The 18,650-nt window shown below is 38.4% G+C and overlaps 1 protein-coding gene across 3 annotated transcripts in view; it reads right to left on the reverse strand.

Moving 5' to 3' along the window:
- Positions 1-18,650, reverse strand: part of Cfap20dc (CFAP20 domain containing) — a 224,492-nt gene that overhangs the window by 70,580 nt on the left and 135,262 nt on the right. For all 3 annotated transcript variants that reach the window (XM_071609232.1, XM_071609235.1, XM_071609231.1), the window contains one exon: positions 18,039-18,364. In XM_071609232.1, the coding sequence (XP_071465333.1) occupies positions 18,039-18,364 (326 nt within the window). The remainder of the gene's footprint in view (positions 1-18,038; positions 18,365-18,650) is intronic.

Here is an 18,650-nt window from a genome sequence, read left to right on the forward strand (position 1 = left end):
AAATTGAGCCAATATAGCAAAACATAATGAGAAAAATGGAGAGTGAAGTTGAATCCACACTTCCTGACTTGAAAGCTTATTGTAGAGCTATAGTAATCAAGACAGTATGGTGCTGCTGGTGGTAGTGGGACGATATTTAGATCAGGGGAACAGAAATAGGAGGCGAGAAAGCAAAACAAAAAATCCACAGGACGCTTACATGAATGATCAGTTCAAGGGAGAAAGAATAGTTTTATCAAAAAATAGAGCTGGGACAACTGTATGTCCATGCCTCCCCCCCCCCCCAAAAAAAAAAAAAAAAAAAAAGTAGGTCAACTTCTACCTTACATCGTACACAGAAAATTAACTCAATATGGATCATAGAACCAAATTTAAGAGTTAGAATGATAAAATTCTTAGAAGAAAACTTCTAGGAGTAAATCTTTGTGGCCCTGGATCAGGCGATGGCTGTTTAGACGTAATACCAAACACAGAGGTGAGAAATACAAAGTCTGGTGGTCCAGTTTCAGAACATTCAGCCTTAATTGGATCCAACTCTAGTAGCCCCTCCCTTTCGCCTGCCCTAATTCTAAAATCAGCCAATCGCATGACTGTGACCCACAACTCCTCCAATCAGAGTGAAGGGCGGAGCTGCCTTAAGTTAGAGACATGAGCCAGCGGAGTGCCGCCCATGGCGCTTGCTAGCCAGGTTCAGGTGGCGCTCGCTTCTGCCAGGAAAAATCCAGGGGACCGTAAAGGGTTGCCTTGCCTATCCGCTCTCCGCACGTGTTTGATTTCTTGTCGCACCTCTTTATTCCTAACAGCATCGGAGGAAAATAATAGCCTTGACTTCATCAAAATTAAACGGTTTTGTGCTTTAAAAGGCAGACACCATAAAGAATGGAAAGGACAACCACAGAACGGGAGAAAATATTTGCAAATCGTATATCTGTTAAGGAATTTTTTATCCAAACTAAATTAAGAACTCTCACAACCGAACAATAAAAAAGACAATCCAATTAAAAAATAGGCAAACAGTTTGAACAGGCATTTCTCCAAAAGAGATAAACAAATGACCAATAAATACATGAAATGATGCTCAACAACATTGCATTAGTCGTTAGAGAAATGCAAATTGAAATCGCAGGAGAGACCACTTCATGCCCACTGAGATGGCTTAAATACAAAAGACAGATAAGAAGATGTGTAGGCTAGGATATTGAGAAATTGGAACCCTTAGACAGTGCTGGCAGGAATGTGAAATGGTGCAGCCACTTTGGAAAACGTTTGGCAGTTCCTCAAAAATTAAACGTAGCGTTCCATATGACTTGGCAATTCCACTCAGAGGTATATATCCAAGAGCACTGAAAACATATGTCCACGTGAAAGCTTGCCCATGCATGTTCATGGCAGCATCATTTAGAACAGCTAAAAAGTAGAAGCAATCCAAATACCCATCAACTGATAAACGAATCAAAAAATATGGCATATCCACCCAGTGGATTCAGGCATAAAAAAGAATGGAGTGCTATGGTATGCATGGATCTTGAGAACACGCGTAGAATGTAGCCAGACACATAAAGCCACGTTTTGTTATGATTGTGATGATATGGAGTGTCAAGAATAGGCAGATCCATGAGGACAAAGATTAGTGGTTGCCAGGAGTTTTTGGGGAGGAGCAATGGGAATGACTGCTACCGGGTACTGGGTTTCTTTTGGGGTGATGAAAAAAACGATCTGAAATTAGATAGTGGTAGCGGTTGCAGGATTCTGTCAATATACCAAAAACTGAATTGCACACTTTAAAAGGATGAAGTCAGTCCTGTGTAAAAACAATCTCATAAAGTAGTTAAAAAAAAAAAAAAAAGTCACCTGGATGAATGTAAGACTCCTCTGTGGAGTTAGCAAGCACACAGTGTTCTTCAGGAAATGTGTTTCCACAGATCCTTAGTTGCTAATCCCAAGTGAAGAGGATGCTGATGATCACAACCTATGAGCATAAGCTTTAAAAAGACGTCTCCGGGAGAACGCTCCATTTCTGTTGCAATTTCACTTTGAAATGAGGCAAGTCTGCCTTATGCCTTCAATAATTTTATAAGCTATTAAACTAAAATGGTCATATTTGCAAATGTGGGCAATAGATTGAAGTGATCATGTGGAGTGTTAGAGATAAAATTCTCTGAGTTAGAGTTTTGGCACCGAGACCATACCTCTTTAAGAGGCTGGGAAGCAGTCCTTTGTGCCTTTATCCTCCCGCTCAAGATGAAGTTCCTTCGCCTACCCCAAGAAGCTTTCACTCTGAGTCAGTCTCCTCAGCTGTAAGATGCAACAACAGTTTCTTATCGGGGTGCTTCAAGACACAAAGGACACGCTGGACTTGTGCTATAAAAAGTGTCTCCTGAAACAATCTGGGAACTGTGCAAACCCAGGGCCCCTTAATGCAGACAGTGAGTAAGAGCAAGGTCCTTGTTCTCCCTCCAAACTTTGGTCTCCTACTGACTTTCTCATTCCCTTGTATTTTACAGAGTGCTGTTTTAGGCAGTATATTTTGCTGAGTGGCCGGGGACTTCCCGTTCATTAGTGCTTCAAGTTTCCAAGCTTCTTTTTGTGCTCTGGTTTTATTGCTTCAGAAAAATTAAAAGATTGAAAATAAGCAACTTTTTGGATGTGTAGGATGACAGGCTCTACCTAAGAGAAACTGGTGGCAAAGAAACTAGGGAGAACACAGACTGGGATGCTTCCTGAAGATTTGTCTGGTTCTGTTTTTGCCAGCCCACTATTGGCTAAAGTCAAATGAAGTGGTGTTCTAGAAAAATCGATCAGGCTGGTTTATTACCTACATTCCAATTTATTACCTCCATCAAAGGAATAAAGTCACAATTGGGGAGGACAAGAACGTCTTTTTCTGTTTCAGAAGTACTTTCTGAAATGAAAAACACTCAAAAAACAATCAACAACTTTCATCTTAACTAATCACAAAACAATCCATTTTTCACTAGGGTTAAGCGATTCACTATTTTCATGTGAACACACATGAGAAATGATCAGTTTTGTCTTTGGATGCTTCTTTAGGACAGGCTTTCACTTTTGTAAGATCTAACCCATGTTTATACAGCACAGCAGGTTACTGACAGGAAGTGGTTCTTTGTGGAGTCAGACAATCTGGGTTCAAGTTCTGCCTTCTTAACTAAGCAGCTGTTGTCCCTGGACAAGCCACATAACCCTTTAAAACTTCAGCTTCCTCATGTGGAAACTACCTCTCAGGGTCTTTATGAGGACCAGATATGAAATACTTCATGGAAAAGGGCTTGGCACAGTCACTGTTCCTGTAAATGTCCAGGAAATATTAGCTACTTCTATTTTGTTGATGATAATGATGTCTCTGCCATTACCTGTGCCGGGTAGCAATTGATCTACTCTAAATTGCATAGAACATAATTGAAGGCAAGGCTTACATTGTAACACATATAGAATACTTTGGACAGGACACGTACAGAAAATCTTTAATGTTTAAAAAATAGAATATAAGCGTCATTGGTTCTGCATAGCCTCATTTGTCCTCTAGTTTCTAAGTGCAGCTTAGGGGGAACTGAAGGAAGAAAAGTACTAAAGCAGAAAGGGAGGAAAAAAAAATCAATTTGATGGACACGAATATAGCCACCAAACTAGCCTAGGGATTTATTCGATGACACTGCTTTACTGTTAACCTTCACTCACATCATTTATTATTTGGGGGAACTGCTACAGAGAGACCAGAAAGTGAATAGAATAATGATGTTTTTATGGCTCCTAATGTAGATTGTTATTGAAAATCTGTCAATTTTACTGGCAAGCTTTTGGCTCAAAAATAAGATCTTCATTTATAATTTGCAGGCGGTGATAACGAAAATTATGGGAAGTAACTGGGAAATAAAAAATAACTATTATGATGAAAATTACATAATTATCTTTCTCATTAAAAGCATGAGGCATTCCATTATCCTTGGGATGTGCAGTATACTCTTTAACAGCTGCTGTTACTGAACGAAAACATATCTGAATAGTGAAGAAAATACATTACTGATCACCCAAATGATGAAAAATAGATATTGCTGAAAATGTGTTCGAAGTGGAACAGATTAGAATACAGCCAGACGGGCAGCCCACACGGGTAAACCGCAGTGAAGCCACCCAGAGAAACTTCAGGTCTCAAACACCCCCACCCCGGAAATTTCTTTCATGGAGGTTTTGTATATTAAAGTTGGCACTTGGTGGACCGGTGGGTCCTTTGCTTTGATAAGGGGAACTGGAATTTTCCGAGAGGATCTTCACCTTCCAGGGAGAGAGGGCATGATGTAGACATCAAACTTGTTTGTGATGGCCAATCCTCATTTATTTATTTATTGGTACCAGGGGTTGAATCCAGGGCACTTGACCACTGAGCCACATCCCCATCTCTTTTTAATATTTTATTTAGAGAAAGGGTCTAGCTGAGTTGCTTAGGGCTTTGCTAAGTTGCTGAGGCTGGCTTTGAACTCGGGATCCTCCTGCTTCAGCCTCCTGAGAAGCTGGGATTAAGGGAGGAGCCATCGCGCCTGGCAGTGATGGTCAGTCTTGGTTGTGCTCCACTGTACTGAGAGATGCTGGAAAACTGATAAAGCACCCTTCTGGGTCGGTGAGCAATAGTTCCAGAAACAACTGGCAGGGGTAGGTGGGTGAGCAAACAGAAAGGGAAAAAGACCCTCCCTAAATGGGTCAGCGCTCCCAATAGGCTGTGGGTCCAGAGAGACCAAGCTGGGGAGCTCCGCGCATGCGCAGGCTTGACGCTTCTGGAGGGTGTGTACTTTTTGCTGCTTCCCTCATTTGAGGACCTCACAGTCCACGTTCTTAAGACTTTGAACGTGGACTTGCACTAGCGACCTTCCAGGGTTCCTCCAGGCCGTCAGCCTCAAACTGGGGCTGCATCATGGTTCCCTCTAGTTTTGTGGCTTCTATCTTGTTGGACTGAGCAGCTCCTAGTTCCTCTGGCTCTCCAGCCTCAGATGGCCATGTGGGACTGTCCAGCCTCTGACAGTGAGTCAGCCTAATAAATCCCTTGTAATTATCATTATATGCCCATTTTATGGGTTAGAATGATCATATACACATTGTATTGGTTCTGTTCCTTTAGAGAACCCCGACAAATATGTCACTTGGAAATTGTTTCTATTTGCTTCACCAAGAAACTCTGGCTTTCTGGTGCTCCTGCTTCTGTGGAGGCACTCCCCACCTCTCCCCAAAAGTTAAGTATTTATTTATTTATTTATTTGTTGTTTTTCTTTTTTAGTTTTCACACATGAGAATGAATGTGTGATACTTGTCTTTCTTGTGTCTGGCGTATTTAACTTATATGGAACTCCAGTTCCATCCATTTTCCTGCAAATGAGTCATTCTTCTTTATGGTTGAGTAATATTCTATGGTGTACCCCTCACCTCACCCTACTTTATTTATTTTTCTCTCTCTCTCTTTGTTCTAGGGGTTGACCCAGGGGCACTTAACCACTGAGCCACACAACCCTATCTCTTTTTGTATTTTATTCAGAGACAGGGTCTCACTTAGTAGCTTGGGGCCTTGCTAAGTTACTGAGGCTGGCTTCACAATCATCCTGCCTCAGCCTCCCTGAGCTGGTGGTATTACAGGTGTGCGCCACAGTGCTCTGCTCTTTATTCATTTCCATGTTGATGGGAACCTAGGCTGATTCTATCTTAGCTATTGTGAACAGCACTGCAGTAAACATGGATATGCTGATGTTTCTTTTGTATGCTGACTTAATTTCCTGTGGATATATAACCAGGAGTGGAACAGCTGAATCATATATGGTAGTTTGAGTTTTAGTTTTTTGAGGAACCTCCATACTGTTTTCCATAGTGGCCAAACTCATTATGTTCTCACCATGAAACGAATAATGGTTCCTTTTTCTCCACATCCTCACTAGCATCTGGTGTGTGTGTGTGTGTGTGTGTGTGTGTGTGTGTGTGTGTGTATGTATGTATGTATGTAGCCATTCTAGCTAGGGTGAAATGATATCGCATTGTATTTATTTTAACTATATTTATTTATTTATATATGGTGCTGAGGATTGAACCCAGGGCCTCACACATGCTAGGCGAGCGCTCTACCACTGAGCCACAACCCCAGCTCCTCGAATTATAGTTTTGATTTGCATTTTCCTGATGGCTAGTGTTACTGAGCATTTTTTTCATATATTTATTGGCCATTTATACTTCTTTAGAACAAGTGTCTGTTCAAATCCTTTGTCTATTTTTAATTGGATTGTCTTTTTGGTTAAGTTATTTTTGAGTTCTTTATGTGTTCTGTATCTTAACTCTCAAACAAATACCTGGCCAATATTTTTTCCCATTCTGTTGATTCTCTTTTCGCTCTGCGGTTTCCTTTGCTGTGCAGAAGTTTTCTTTTTAGTCTGATGTAATCCCATTTGCCATTTTTTGCCTTTTGTTTTATTTTTTAAAACTTATTGGTTCTTTTCAGTTATCCATAACAGCAGAATCCATTTTGGTATAATTATACAAGCATGGAATATATCTTACTCTAGTTAGAGTCCCTTTCTTATGAATGCACATGGTGGTGGGATTCATTGTGTTTCTTACATATACATGGGAAAATTACGTCAGATTCATTCCACTGTTTTTCTTTTCTTATCCCCCTCCATTCCTCATCGTCTAATCTACTACACTTCTATTCTTCCCTTCAACTACTCCTCCCTTTTGTGGGTTAACTTCTATATATCAGGGAGAACATTTGACCTTTAGTTCTTTGGGACTGGCTTACTTCACTTTAGCATGATAGTCTCCAATCCATCCATTTGCTGGCAAATGTCATAAAATCATTCTTCTTTATGGCTGAGTAATATTCCATTGTGTATATGTACCACATTGTCTTTTGCCATTCATCTGTTGAAGAGCACTTGAGTTGGTTCCATAGTTTAGCTACTGTGAATTGAGCTGCTACAAACATTGATGTGCCTGTGTCACATCAGGGGATTAATGCACTGATAGGCTAAGGCTCTTGGTTATAACCAATCATTTTAAGTCCTTTGGGTATATACTCTGGAGTTGGATGACTGGGTCAAATGGTGGTTCTACTTTCTGTTTTCTTGTTTATTTCCTTATTTGCTTTTGAATTATGGTCCTTTTTTGTGCATTTGAAGTCTTACCCAGAAAATTATTGCCTGACTAATATCTTGAAGTTTTTCCTTTGTGTTTTCCTCTGGTAGTTTCCAAGTATTGGGTCTTAATGTTAAGATCCATTTTGAATTGAGTTTTGAACAGGGTGAGAGATCGGGGTCAAATTTCACCCTGCACATTGATATCCAGTTTTCCCAGCCCCATTTGTTGAAGAGGTTGTCCTTTCCCAATGTATGTTTTTGGCACCTCTGTTAGCCAGTCTTTTCATTGCTCTGACCGAAACGACCCAGCAAGAATAATTTAGAGGAGGAAAAGTTTATTTAGGTCTCATGGTTTCAGACGTCTCAGTCCACAGATGGCTGACTCCATTCCTCAGGGCCGGAGGTAAGGCAGGACATCAAGACAGAAGAGTGTGGTGGAGGAAAGTGGCTCAGAACATGACCCCCAGGAAGGAGGGAGGGAGAGAGATCTCTTCTTCCAGCAAGGAGAAGATAGACCCCAAAGGCACACCCCAAGGACCCACCTCCTCCAGCTGCACCCCACCTGCCTACAGTTACCACCCAGTTAACCCCTATCAGGGGATTAATGCACTGATCAGGCTCAATCATTTCACCTCTGATTGATCTTGCATCGTCTCACACATGAGCTTTGGGGACACCTCATATTTAAACCATAAAAGCCCCTTTGTCAAAAATGAGAGGGCTGTAGAAGCGTGGGTTATTTTTGGGTTCTCTGTTCTTTGCCACTGTTCTTCGGTCTGTTTTTATGCTAATATCTTGCTTTTTTGGTTAGTATGGCTCTGCAGTGTTTTAAAATCAGTTACAGTAAAGACTCCACCTTTGTTATTTATGGAGATGGCTTTGGCTATCCAGGGTCTTTGGTGTGCCACATGAATTTTAGGATGGTTTTTTTTCTAGTTTTGTTTAGAACATCTTTGGTATTTTGATGGGGATTGTATTGAACCTATGGATCCCTTTGGGTAGTTTGGCTATTTCAACAATATTAATTCTTCCAATCTGTGACCCTGGGAATTCTTTTGTGGAAGCACATTTTAGATATCCTTCCCTTGTCCACCTTTCGGCCCCTCTCTTGCAAGCTCTCTAACATCAACTGAATTTGGCCCTCAAGGACTAGTCATTGACCTTGGAGAATGCTGGATATTACAGTTACCCTACAAGGGGGAATAAAGTAAAAATCAATTTAAGCAGAAACTTGTAGTGGATAAAATATTGAACATAAGTTCATAATAATTTCACATCTATTCTTTTAAATTTTTTTGCAGTACTGGGGATTGAGCCCAGGGATGCTCCCTGACTGAGCTACATTCTCAGCACTTTCTTATTTTGTATTTTGACACAGGGTCTTACTAAATTTCTGAGGCTGGCCTTGAACTTGTGTTCCTTTTGTCTTAACTTTCCAAGGAACTGGGATTATAGGTGTATACCACCAGGCCTGGCATAAGTTCATATATTCTACGAATGAGGCATTAACTTTAATCTGCAAAGAAAATACAAGCTACTGAAAGTAATGATGTAAATACATATAAATCATTTTATAAAATGCACTTCTATATGGTATCTGATCTCATATATATCTATGATATATATCTATATCTATCTATCTATCTATATATATATCTATATCTATCTATCTATCTATCTATATATATATCTATATCTATCTATCTATCTATCTATCTATCTATCTATCTATATATATATATATTAAACCTCTGAGTGAGAAGAGAGCAATTAAGAATTAGTTATTCATATTTATTCGAGAATGTTTAAACAAAGAGCGTTCAGAGAAAGTTACCTAAAATAGCTGAGAATTATATGCTTTTTCTTCCTGATAAGCTGACTCCCCAGAAACAGAAAGAACTACATATTTTGATATTTAACTTATTGAAATGAGGAAATAGGACTATAAATACAGGTGGTCTAGCAAATCATTTTTGCCTTAGTGTTGGACTGTTTGACTATTTAAGAGCAATAGATGATAAAATATGTTTTAGAAAGTATTTTTCTTACATGGAAATTTGTATTATAGAAAGTATATTTTTCTACAAAACCACAGAACCTCCACTTAAATAGAATTGCTTGGAAAGCTGAAAGTGAAAGCTAGAAGAATTTTAACAAGTGTGTAGTTCTGTGATTCTCCATAGGAAAGCAAAGTTTAAATTTTTAAGATCTGAGAAGGCAAACACAAAATCAATAGCCATGAAAGTAAATAATGGAAAAGTGAAATATGGTACTATTTTTATGTTATAACATAATACATTTTATGCTATAATTTTTTTCTCACCATCATGTATTTAAAGGAGTAACTATTTGATTCTTGCATGTACTTCTTTGGTAGATTTTTCCAATTTGACCCATTTTAAAAGATTATATAACAATTAAATTAGTGTCAAATGATAAACAGAATAGAGAAAAAATAAAAGTAGATTATGTTTTAAAAACACGATTTGGTGTCTGACAGTGTATATTTTAACACTCAAATTTTAGTAAACTATTATTCTACCCTTCCATTTATAGCCACACTGGAAAAAATATTAGCAAAGATTGGCCTTAAAGAAAATATTTGGGGGATGGATTGGACTGTTTCTTCCTGAACGTTTGACCACCATGTTCTATGACCTTTCCCCTTCAGCAGTGAAGTATATATGCAAAGGAGAGAGCCTGCTCTAGGGTGAGCTGGGACAAGGGAGAGATTTATCAGAGGTTGTAATGAGAAGGGAGCTGTCATTGTCCTGCCCTTCTTGCTTTCTGCCTCCTCAGAGGCCAGCCTTGCTCTCGGCACTGCAGATGCTGAGAATATAATAGTAGACCAATACATGATCCCTGCCATCCGGGGACTTTATCTGGAGGGCAACAAGGAGTTATCACATGAGGCAGGAGAATGAAGATATGGATGTGAGTTGGTGGCTGTTGTTTGTGGCAGTGCTGGGATGGTTTGTGGAGACAGGAGGAGGGAGGCCAATTGGGGGACTATCTGTTGGGGGACTACTGTTACTAGTGACACTGAGGTGTCCGTGTTAAGAAAATGAAGATGGAAAAGCAAGACTCATTGGAGCATTCAAGCCAGTATGTGGAAGGCAGAGTATGTCATACTTAATCACTCTGGAAATCTCTGAAACGAGATCTGAGATTCTCGAACCCTGTCATGTTAAGATTTTTTTCCTTCTTGTGGGCAGGAGTTGGGATTAGCAGACAACTGTGCTCTCCAACGTGGGTTTTCAGACCTCTGCTAAGAACCAGTTTGTCTGTAGTGAAGAATGAGAACAGACTATGGAAGGATCTTTTAGGAACATTTCTTCTTAGCACTCACCTGGGCCTAAATTTTGTCCATGCCATAGACATTGGAGAAATTTATTTTTTAGAGTCCCAGGTAGGATAAAGAAAAGATGGTGAGTGGGTGAGAATACTTCTGTCCCTAGAACAGTCCCTGCTGGCCTCAGCTGCTGGGGCTCCCTGAGGATGTTCATATGGTTGAAGAGCCCTGCCTTCAGGTGGGAAACCGGACAGGGTGCCAGCGAGACCAGAAACAGGCCCAGTGCTCTGCATCACTAGCAAATGGAGTGGTGGCTCTTACATTTTTTTTTTCCCACGGATATACAAAAAGAAACAAAGTTTAATCTTGTCTACAGAAGAAAGTAAACAGAAAATGTAGCAAACATCCCTTAAGCTTTAATTCTAGGACTATACATTGGTAGAACTAGAGGAGAGGGTTTTTTTGTTTTTTAAATTTGGTTTGGCTGCTAGACAGTGCTGTCTCTTCTTCAATTCAAACAGTATTGTTTGATTGTAACTGTCATATGCAACTGGCAGTAGGACTTCTATGATCAAAGACCCTCTCCTCATTCATTTATAATATATTTTCACATGAAAAAAACATGTATATGTATTTTGTAGATGACATAGGCAGAGCCTAGTAGGAACTTCTGCAATGAACATTAATTCAATAAATATTTATTAGGCTCCTGCTATGTGTATGGCACTTTGTAGGTACTACAGGAGAGTCACAGGGCAGAAGGACATGCACAGTGCAGTGGTACTAAGGTACAGTTAGAAGCAAGAAGTGTTGGCATGTTGTTGCACCATAGGGTGACTCTAGATGATAGTAATAATGCTGTACTTCTCAAAGAGCTAGAAGAAAGGTTTTCTCCATAAAGAAATGATGGCAGTTTAAGGAGATAATATTTAATCTGATTTTAACCAGGAAATATGCATATATGTACCAGAACATCACATGATACCTGATTCATATGTACAATTTCTATATTTTCATGATCAGTTAAAAATTTTAAAAGTCTAATGGCAGAGAGGACACCAACATAAGTAATACTACCATAACACAGAAGGTAGTTAAAGAGTTCCTTATATACTCTTACAGAAATTTAGAGGACCATGTAAGAAGCCAGATGTTAAGTATATCATTAGAAAACCCATAAAAATCAGTTCATTTGGGCTGGGGCTGTAGCTCAGTTGTAGCACTTGCCTTGCAGGTATGAAGCACTGGGTTTGATCCTTAGTACCAAATAAGAAAAATAAAGATACTGTGTGTTCATTTACAACTAAAAAAATACTTTAAAAAATCAGTTCATTTGGTAAGAAGTCTTTTTCTCCTACTGTGGTACAGCAGAGTACACAGTCTTTTATTCCTTCCAGGAGTTTACTTGGTGTAAGACACTTCTCTTTGCTTGGCTTGAGTAGTGCTGTCCATGGAAATATTCATGAGATGCAGGTGGGCACTGGTCTCACATTGTTCTTAAGGTTCATCCCAGCTTGGAGATCCACTGAGAAAGAGTGGACTTAGCTGTACACCCTGGTGAGCTTATTTCCATGGAAATACATTTCCAGGCTATTTAAAATATATGGAAAGGAATATATATCCAGGGAATCTGGACAGGTACAAAGACTTGTTTATCTTGGCTGCCCTGGGACCACTAATTCTGGTTTATCCCAGATTTGAACAGAGCATGATTGAGCAAGGCAAGATTTAATTAATTTATTTTGATTGGAGTTGGATCAGCGTTTCATTTAGAGAGGAAATGAAAATAAAATATGGTGTTTGCTACAAGTGGGGCACTGGTAACACCCTATTCTTCTCTTTAGTGATGCCTTTTGTCCCTTTTATAAAGATGTAGATGTTGTTTATTGATTTCACATATGTAATTCATTTGGGCTCATCATGTTTTTGAATTAAGTCTTTCTGTATAACTGATATGCATTTGTTACATGCCTGAGAAGTTAGCTTCCTATGATCTGATTGAAAACAACCATTTCTTTCCCTTTGGTTTATCATTTAGCTACTGAAAACCTGCACAGCAATTGAATATAATTTGTCAGAGTAGCATAGAAGTTGCCATGCCATTTTTGCATTCCAATCATCTGCTCATCTGTTTCTCAGAAGAACAAATACCAAATGCTTTTGATTTAAGTTAATATATATATTTAAAAGTCCCAGATCTCTTGAACAGATCATCTTCTGGGTGCAGAAACATTTGTTTGTCAAATATTCAATCACGCTCTGGTGCCAGGAACATCAATAGAATTTGCCTGATTAACTGTAGCAGAGCATATGTACACTGAAGAGGAGGATGATTTCCCCAAGGAGCCTGCGCTTCCTCTGTTGAACTAGGCTTCTTAAAAGGACATGCAGATGGGCATTTGGACAATAATTTCTGGATGCACAAAATGGATTGCTCTTGCTGAGTTGTAATTTTGAAAAGGTAATTTTAATGACTCTGGAGGGCCACCTACTTGGAGCAGATGGGACTGAGGCTCTTTGTAGCACGACTTTAATGTTGAATGAGTCAGGATAGAGCTCTATTTTAGCCTTTGTAAAAGTGGATATTTATTTATATTTTTCAATTGAGTTTTAAATTCAGTCTGCCATGAAAAAAAAAATCTTGGGTAGCATTCTTAAAAGTTCTGTAACAAAACACATTTGCAATTTCCCAACACGCTTTTGAATTTGTAATTGAGATTGAGCTACAAGTTTTTTACTTTTCATGTGTGAACTAACAGCACCTACTGGTTGGATGATAGCACTAATGAGCAGATATAATGTGGATATACTTATGTTGTCAGTGATTTGTTGACAAATCATATTTTTCAATAAGCTAAATTTTAAGCTCTTTTAACTGAGAACACTTTAAAAGATTTCTTACAAAAAAATAAAAATAAATAAAAGATTTCTTACAAAAATCTTATCCACAATCAAATATTTACCTGCAAGATGTTGATCTTTTTGCAAAAATAGTAGAATGTTAGGTTCTATGCAATGTTTTGTAACCTTTGTCACCTGCCTATAACAGTGTACAGCCAAGTCATGGGGCCAAGAGGCTGCTGACCTTTACAGAGAAGAGCTTCAGGAGGCAAAAATGAAGACTTGTTGATGTGAACACCTAAAAAGATTGCTCTTACAGAATAAATATTAAATTTGCCTGGTAGTTCTAGAGAGCATGTTATGTTGTAATTCATAAAATACAGGGTTAAAATCTGAGGGCAACATATTAAAAAGAGCCCTTCCATTTTTATCCACTATATAAATGGGCATTTAAAGTTTTTCCAGCTGATGCATACACCTGTAATCCCAGTGCCTGGGAGGTTGAGTGAGCAGGAGGATCCTAAATTCAAAGCTAGCCTCAGCAGACTTAGGGATGCCCTAGGCAACTTAGATCTTGTCTCAATAAATAAATAAATAAATATATAGATATATAAATAAATAAATAAATAAAAATAATAATTAAAAAAAGGGTGGGGATGTGGCTCAGGGATTAAGTGCCCCTGGGTTTAATCCCTGGTACCTCCCCTGCCCAGATTTTTTTTTTTTTAAAGACACATAGAAATATAGGCAGCCACATGTGGACTACATATTCTTTCCCATTGTGTACGAATAGGTCTGTGTAAGAGAGCAACTCAAAATCATTAGTCAAATATATAGAGGGGAATGGCTTAAAAGTCTAATCCAGAAATATATTCTATCATGAAAAATCATAAAACAAAATAGGTACACTATTTTATGACAAAAATATCTTGAAAGCAACAGGAAAGTTGGGAGAAGGGACTGCTCATGGGCAGTTTAATCTATTGTTTGCAGGGTTGGCCTCTGTAGGCGTTCATGCAGCTCGATGCAAAGATGTGGAATCTTCCTAGCTTATCTGAACAGGATCATAGTCAGGTCACATAATTCATGTCCAAATATAGGTAATTTAGAGGGCCCAGATATTCCCATCTGAGCTGTTTTCACAAGACCAATTGCAAGGCCTCGCAGCTTGAGACACACAGCCAGAGTACTGGGGAAAAAGTGACAGTACTATATTTCTAAAGAAAAATTAAATTGGGGGAGTAATGAAATATTAATGTAAAGCTAATTATTTGAAGTTGTAAACCAGGTGTATATGAGAGAAGCTATGCTGGGAATAATGACATAAACTACAACATGGAAAGAATAATAATAACACGTTTTCATTTCTTCCAGATTCTGCCGGAGCGTGGAAGGTACTCTGTTTTAATGAATTTTCTAAGATAACTCATTTTACACATTAGTTTTGATTATAGAGCTCACCACGAAATATATTTCAATGATGTGCTTTTCTTTTTTTATTAATATTTTTTAGTTGTCAATGGACCTTTATTTACTTATTTATATTTATTTATTTATATGCGGTGCTGAGAATGCAACCCAGTGCCACATGCTAGGCAAATGCACCCACTGAGCCACTACCCCAGCTTGTGTGCTTTTCAAATAAGAGTGCAACTTCAAAATTAATTGAATACCTGGCATATTAGTATATATGGAAGTATAGGGAATAAAATATACACGAAGCAAAGAGTAAGATGAGCATATGCAAAAAATTCATACGTAGGACCCCCCCCCCCCAAGGCACTGGTAGCCTTGAGATATCTCACACTAAGATCTCAGATGTGAATTATTAGCAACTTAAATTACAAATCACTGAATTTCAGTCACTGAAAGTTTATTGTGATTAGCCTTTACTATTGAATGTGTACTTTTCTTCTATCATAATAATCATTTGATTATATCTATTTTATGTGCCACTGAATATACCCAATTTCCCTTTAAAAATACTCACTGGTCTAATATCAAATAAAGTTTTTTAATTATAAGTTGTAAGCTTCAAGCATGGTAAGTAATGTAATTATTACCTGTGTGCCCACTGTTATTTGTAACATAACATTGGTTTTTCCTTAACTATAATTATGTTACTCTAAGGATATAACATTCTAAAATAATAGAACTAATGGTAAGGATTCTTTAATTAACTAAATTGATTTTTTCTTCAAAGATTTTATGTAAATAAACATTCCAAATAGATAATCCAATTTTTCTTGATTTATACAATTAATAAATAGGAGAAGTTATCCTACAGGAAAAATAATGGCTAAAAACAGAAGGAAAAACAATCAACAACAAAGGAAGAAGAAAACCCATTTGTTAAAGAAGGGACCATTACAAATTCTAGAACTTGTTCCAATATAGTCCCACATATTTTGTTTGTTGTATTTCTGTATCTTTTTTTTTTTTAAACTGAGGTTTTATTCTTTATTCTTTTTTTTTGGTACTGGGGAATGAACCAGAAGTGCTTAAACACCGAGCCACATCCGCAGCCCTTTTTAATATTTTATTTAGAGACGGGGTCTCCCTGAGTAGCTTAAGGCCTTACTAAATTGCTGAGGTTGGCTTTGAACTCACGATCCTCCTGCCTCAGCCTCCCCAGCTGTTGAGATTACAGGTGTGCGCAACCACACCTGGCAGTATTTCTGTATCTTGGTTTGCACCTTGGTATTCTCTCTTAACAGCAAATCCCAAAGCTTGACAGCATGGCGAGGCTTTTGACCTTCCAGGCTGCCACTCAGGAGGCTCCAAGTGAAGGTGGGCGAGGCTGATGCCAGCACGAGATGGGCCTGCCACAGACTCCAACCACACTCACACCAAGATCTCAGATGTGAATTATTAGCAACTTAAATTACACTAACCCATCACACTGGTCACAGTAGCAGGCCCAGCACGGGGTGAGGAGACCACTATGCCAGCGAGAGCTTGGGTGGTGCACAACAAATTTTTTTTCAGTTTCACGTAGTTGGTAATAAACACATAATAAACATTAAAGGATGTTACAAGTAGCAAGACAGTATGGAAAGTGGTATTAAATTGGGGCTGTGGCTCAGTGGTAGAGCACTTGCTTAGTATGTGTGAGGCACTGGGTTGGATTCTCAGTGCTGCATGTAAATAAATAAAAATAAATAAAGGTCCATTGACAACTAAAAAAAAAATAAAAAAAAAATTGAAATGTTCATTTTCTCCTGAAGGTCTGTTGCTTCTCAAAGCTTATCCTTCACATAGATGGAAGGGGTAAGTTCCTTGTGTGGTATTATTTAAAGGGAAGTTCCCCAATCATGCTTCCCTCCTGGTCTCCCAAGGAACCACCTTTCCCACCTGCTATGAATTTCCACCATTAGAGTAAGTCTTTTGTGTCAGGTAAGAGAGATGACAGCTGTGTGCCCCTGGAAAGGGAACAAACTGGGTCCCCTTAAGAAAATGAGCTGTATGAACTGATGAGATGAGCCAACTCATCCTGCAGAAGCATTGGTGGCTGGGGCGGGGACACTACTAGATGCTAAAGACAAATGTCCATTTTACCGTTTTTACAGCTTAATATTTTTAAGGGTGAAAGGAAAAATATATTCAACAGAAACATTTAAAATGCCAGCATCAAATGCAGAATTTATGTATAATGGGTTTGTGGTAGATTTACAGTTTGGCGTGACTAATTGTTTCATTACAGTCAGAAGCAAGCATAGTGTGAACAAAGTATCCTCCGTGTATTTTGCTGAAGGAACTCATTAAAAGTTACAAAACCCCATAATTATTGCCTAAACAATCCCACCATTATTCTCAACTGGCTCTGAGGCTAGGATCTGTGGACTGCATCTATATCCCACTGACAAATAGGTTTCTTAATCAATTATAGTTACTAAAAAGGAGTTTTGTAAGCATACATAAAAATTTTCTAATTATTTCTATAATTTATATATTAAGTGATGTGTATATTTTCATTAATCCTTAACTTGACTGTTTTCTGCCTTTAAAATAATTTTTCCGCCAGCAAATACGAATGGCTATTGTTGAGAAGAAAGCTAAAAAAAAATCTCACATATAAATTCATTTCATATGGAGGAAACGTTATCATAATGTATTAGGTTTTAAACAAATGTTTCCCAACTATATTCAGTATGATTTTTCAACAAGTTTTAAGAAAACTTTTTCTTTATGAATTGACTAACTTATATTTAGAGTCTACATAATTCCAAACAGAAAACCTCCTGTTAAGGCAAGTCCCAGCACTAATTCATGATTCATTGTCTCAACTTTAATTGGCACAGTTCTTGAAATTCTGAGGCCATATGGAAAATAATGAGTCCTAATGGGTCTAAGGTGAAAAGACGGCAGGGGAGTAAGAAAGTCAGAAAACCATCCGTTCAGAATGCCTAGCGACTGCGATGCAAAAAATATCCCCAGAGATCCAGAAGGATGTGTTCTCAGTGTTTCACGGGTCTTTCCATCTTATAACTAAATTGTATATTGTTTCTCATACTGTGGGAAAAAGATTAAAATGAAAAAGAAAAAAAGCCTAACAAGCCAATAACTATATCCCATAATTACAGATGATATTGGCAGTTAATAATAAAAAGGCAGCAATTTAGAGTTACCATAACAACCTAATGCCACCCTTGACTGACATAGCAATCTGCTGCATGTTTATAAATAGCAGTTGATTTCCCCCATTTCAACTAGTGCTAGTGCTTATCAGAGCTAATGGAACTACTGTGTTTTATGACTGTTTTACTCATCAAGCAGTGTACCTCTTCGCTGCTGTCACCATCATAGAAATCATCCTCCGATTGGGTGTCTTTCCTTCTCCCACTGTTATCTTCTTTTAGATCCAAAGTGAACAGGCATTCCTCTGGGGACAGATTCTGTGTCTTCCCGTGAGGTGCTGATCGTGGTCTAGATGAGAAAGTGAAAATGTCCTTTGGAAGGATCTGGGTCTCCTCTGCCTGAGGGTCACGTTCACTGTCCTTGTTGGCTTCTAGGCACAGGTGTGAAGTGCAGGAGTCATCCAGGAGGGACTGGCTGCCAGATGCCAAATGGGAAATGTGATCATCATTTTCAGGAAATATCCATTCATCTGACATTTGGGAAAGATGACAAAAAATTAGAGTAGTGTTCCATAAAAGTGATATTTTAGGTAGCTTAGTTGGGTTACGATTTCTTGTTGTTGAAACAAGTGATTTATCAAAGAAGGCAGAAGCCAAGGAAGGCAATTTATCCACCATCTTGGAACTTGCTAAACATTTAATCCATAGATCAGTGTCTATAGCTACAGGCAACTCATTTGCACTTTCTCTGCATCCGAGTGGAAACACTGGCCAGGAAATTTGTAAGTCTGAAATAATTATCACCTGTCTGGCAGC

Source organism: Marmota flaviventris, chromosome 1 (assembly GCF_047511675.1).
Source record: "Marmota flaviventris isolate mMarFla1 chromosome 1, mMarFla1.hap1, whole genome shotgun sequence".
Classification (NCBI taxonomy): domain Eukaryota; kingdom Metazoa; phylum Chordata; class Mammalia; order Rodentia; family Sciuridae; genus Marmota; species Marmota flaviventris.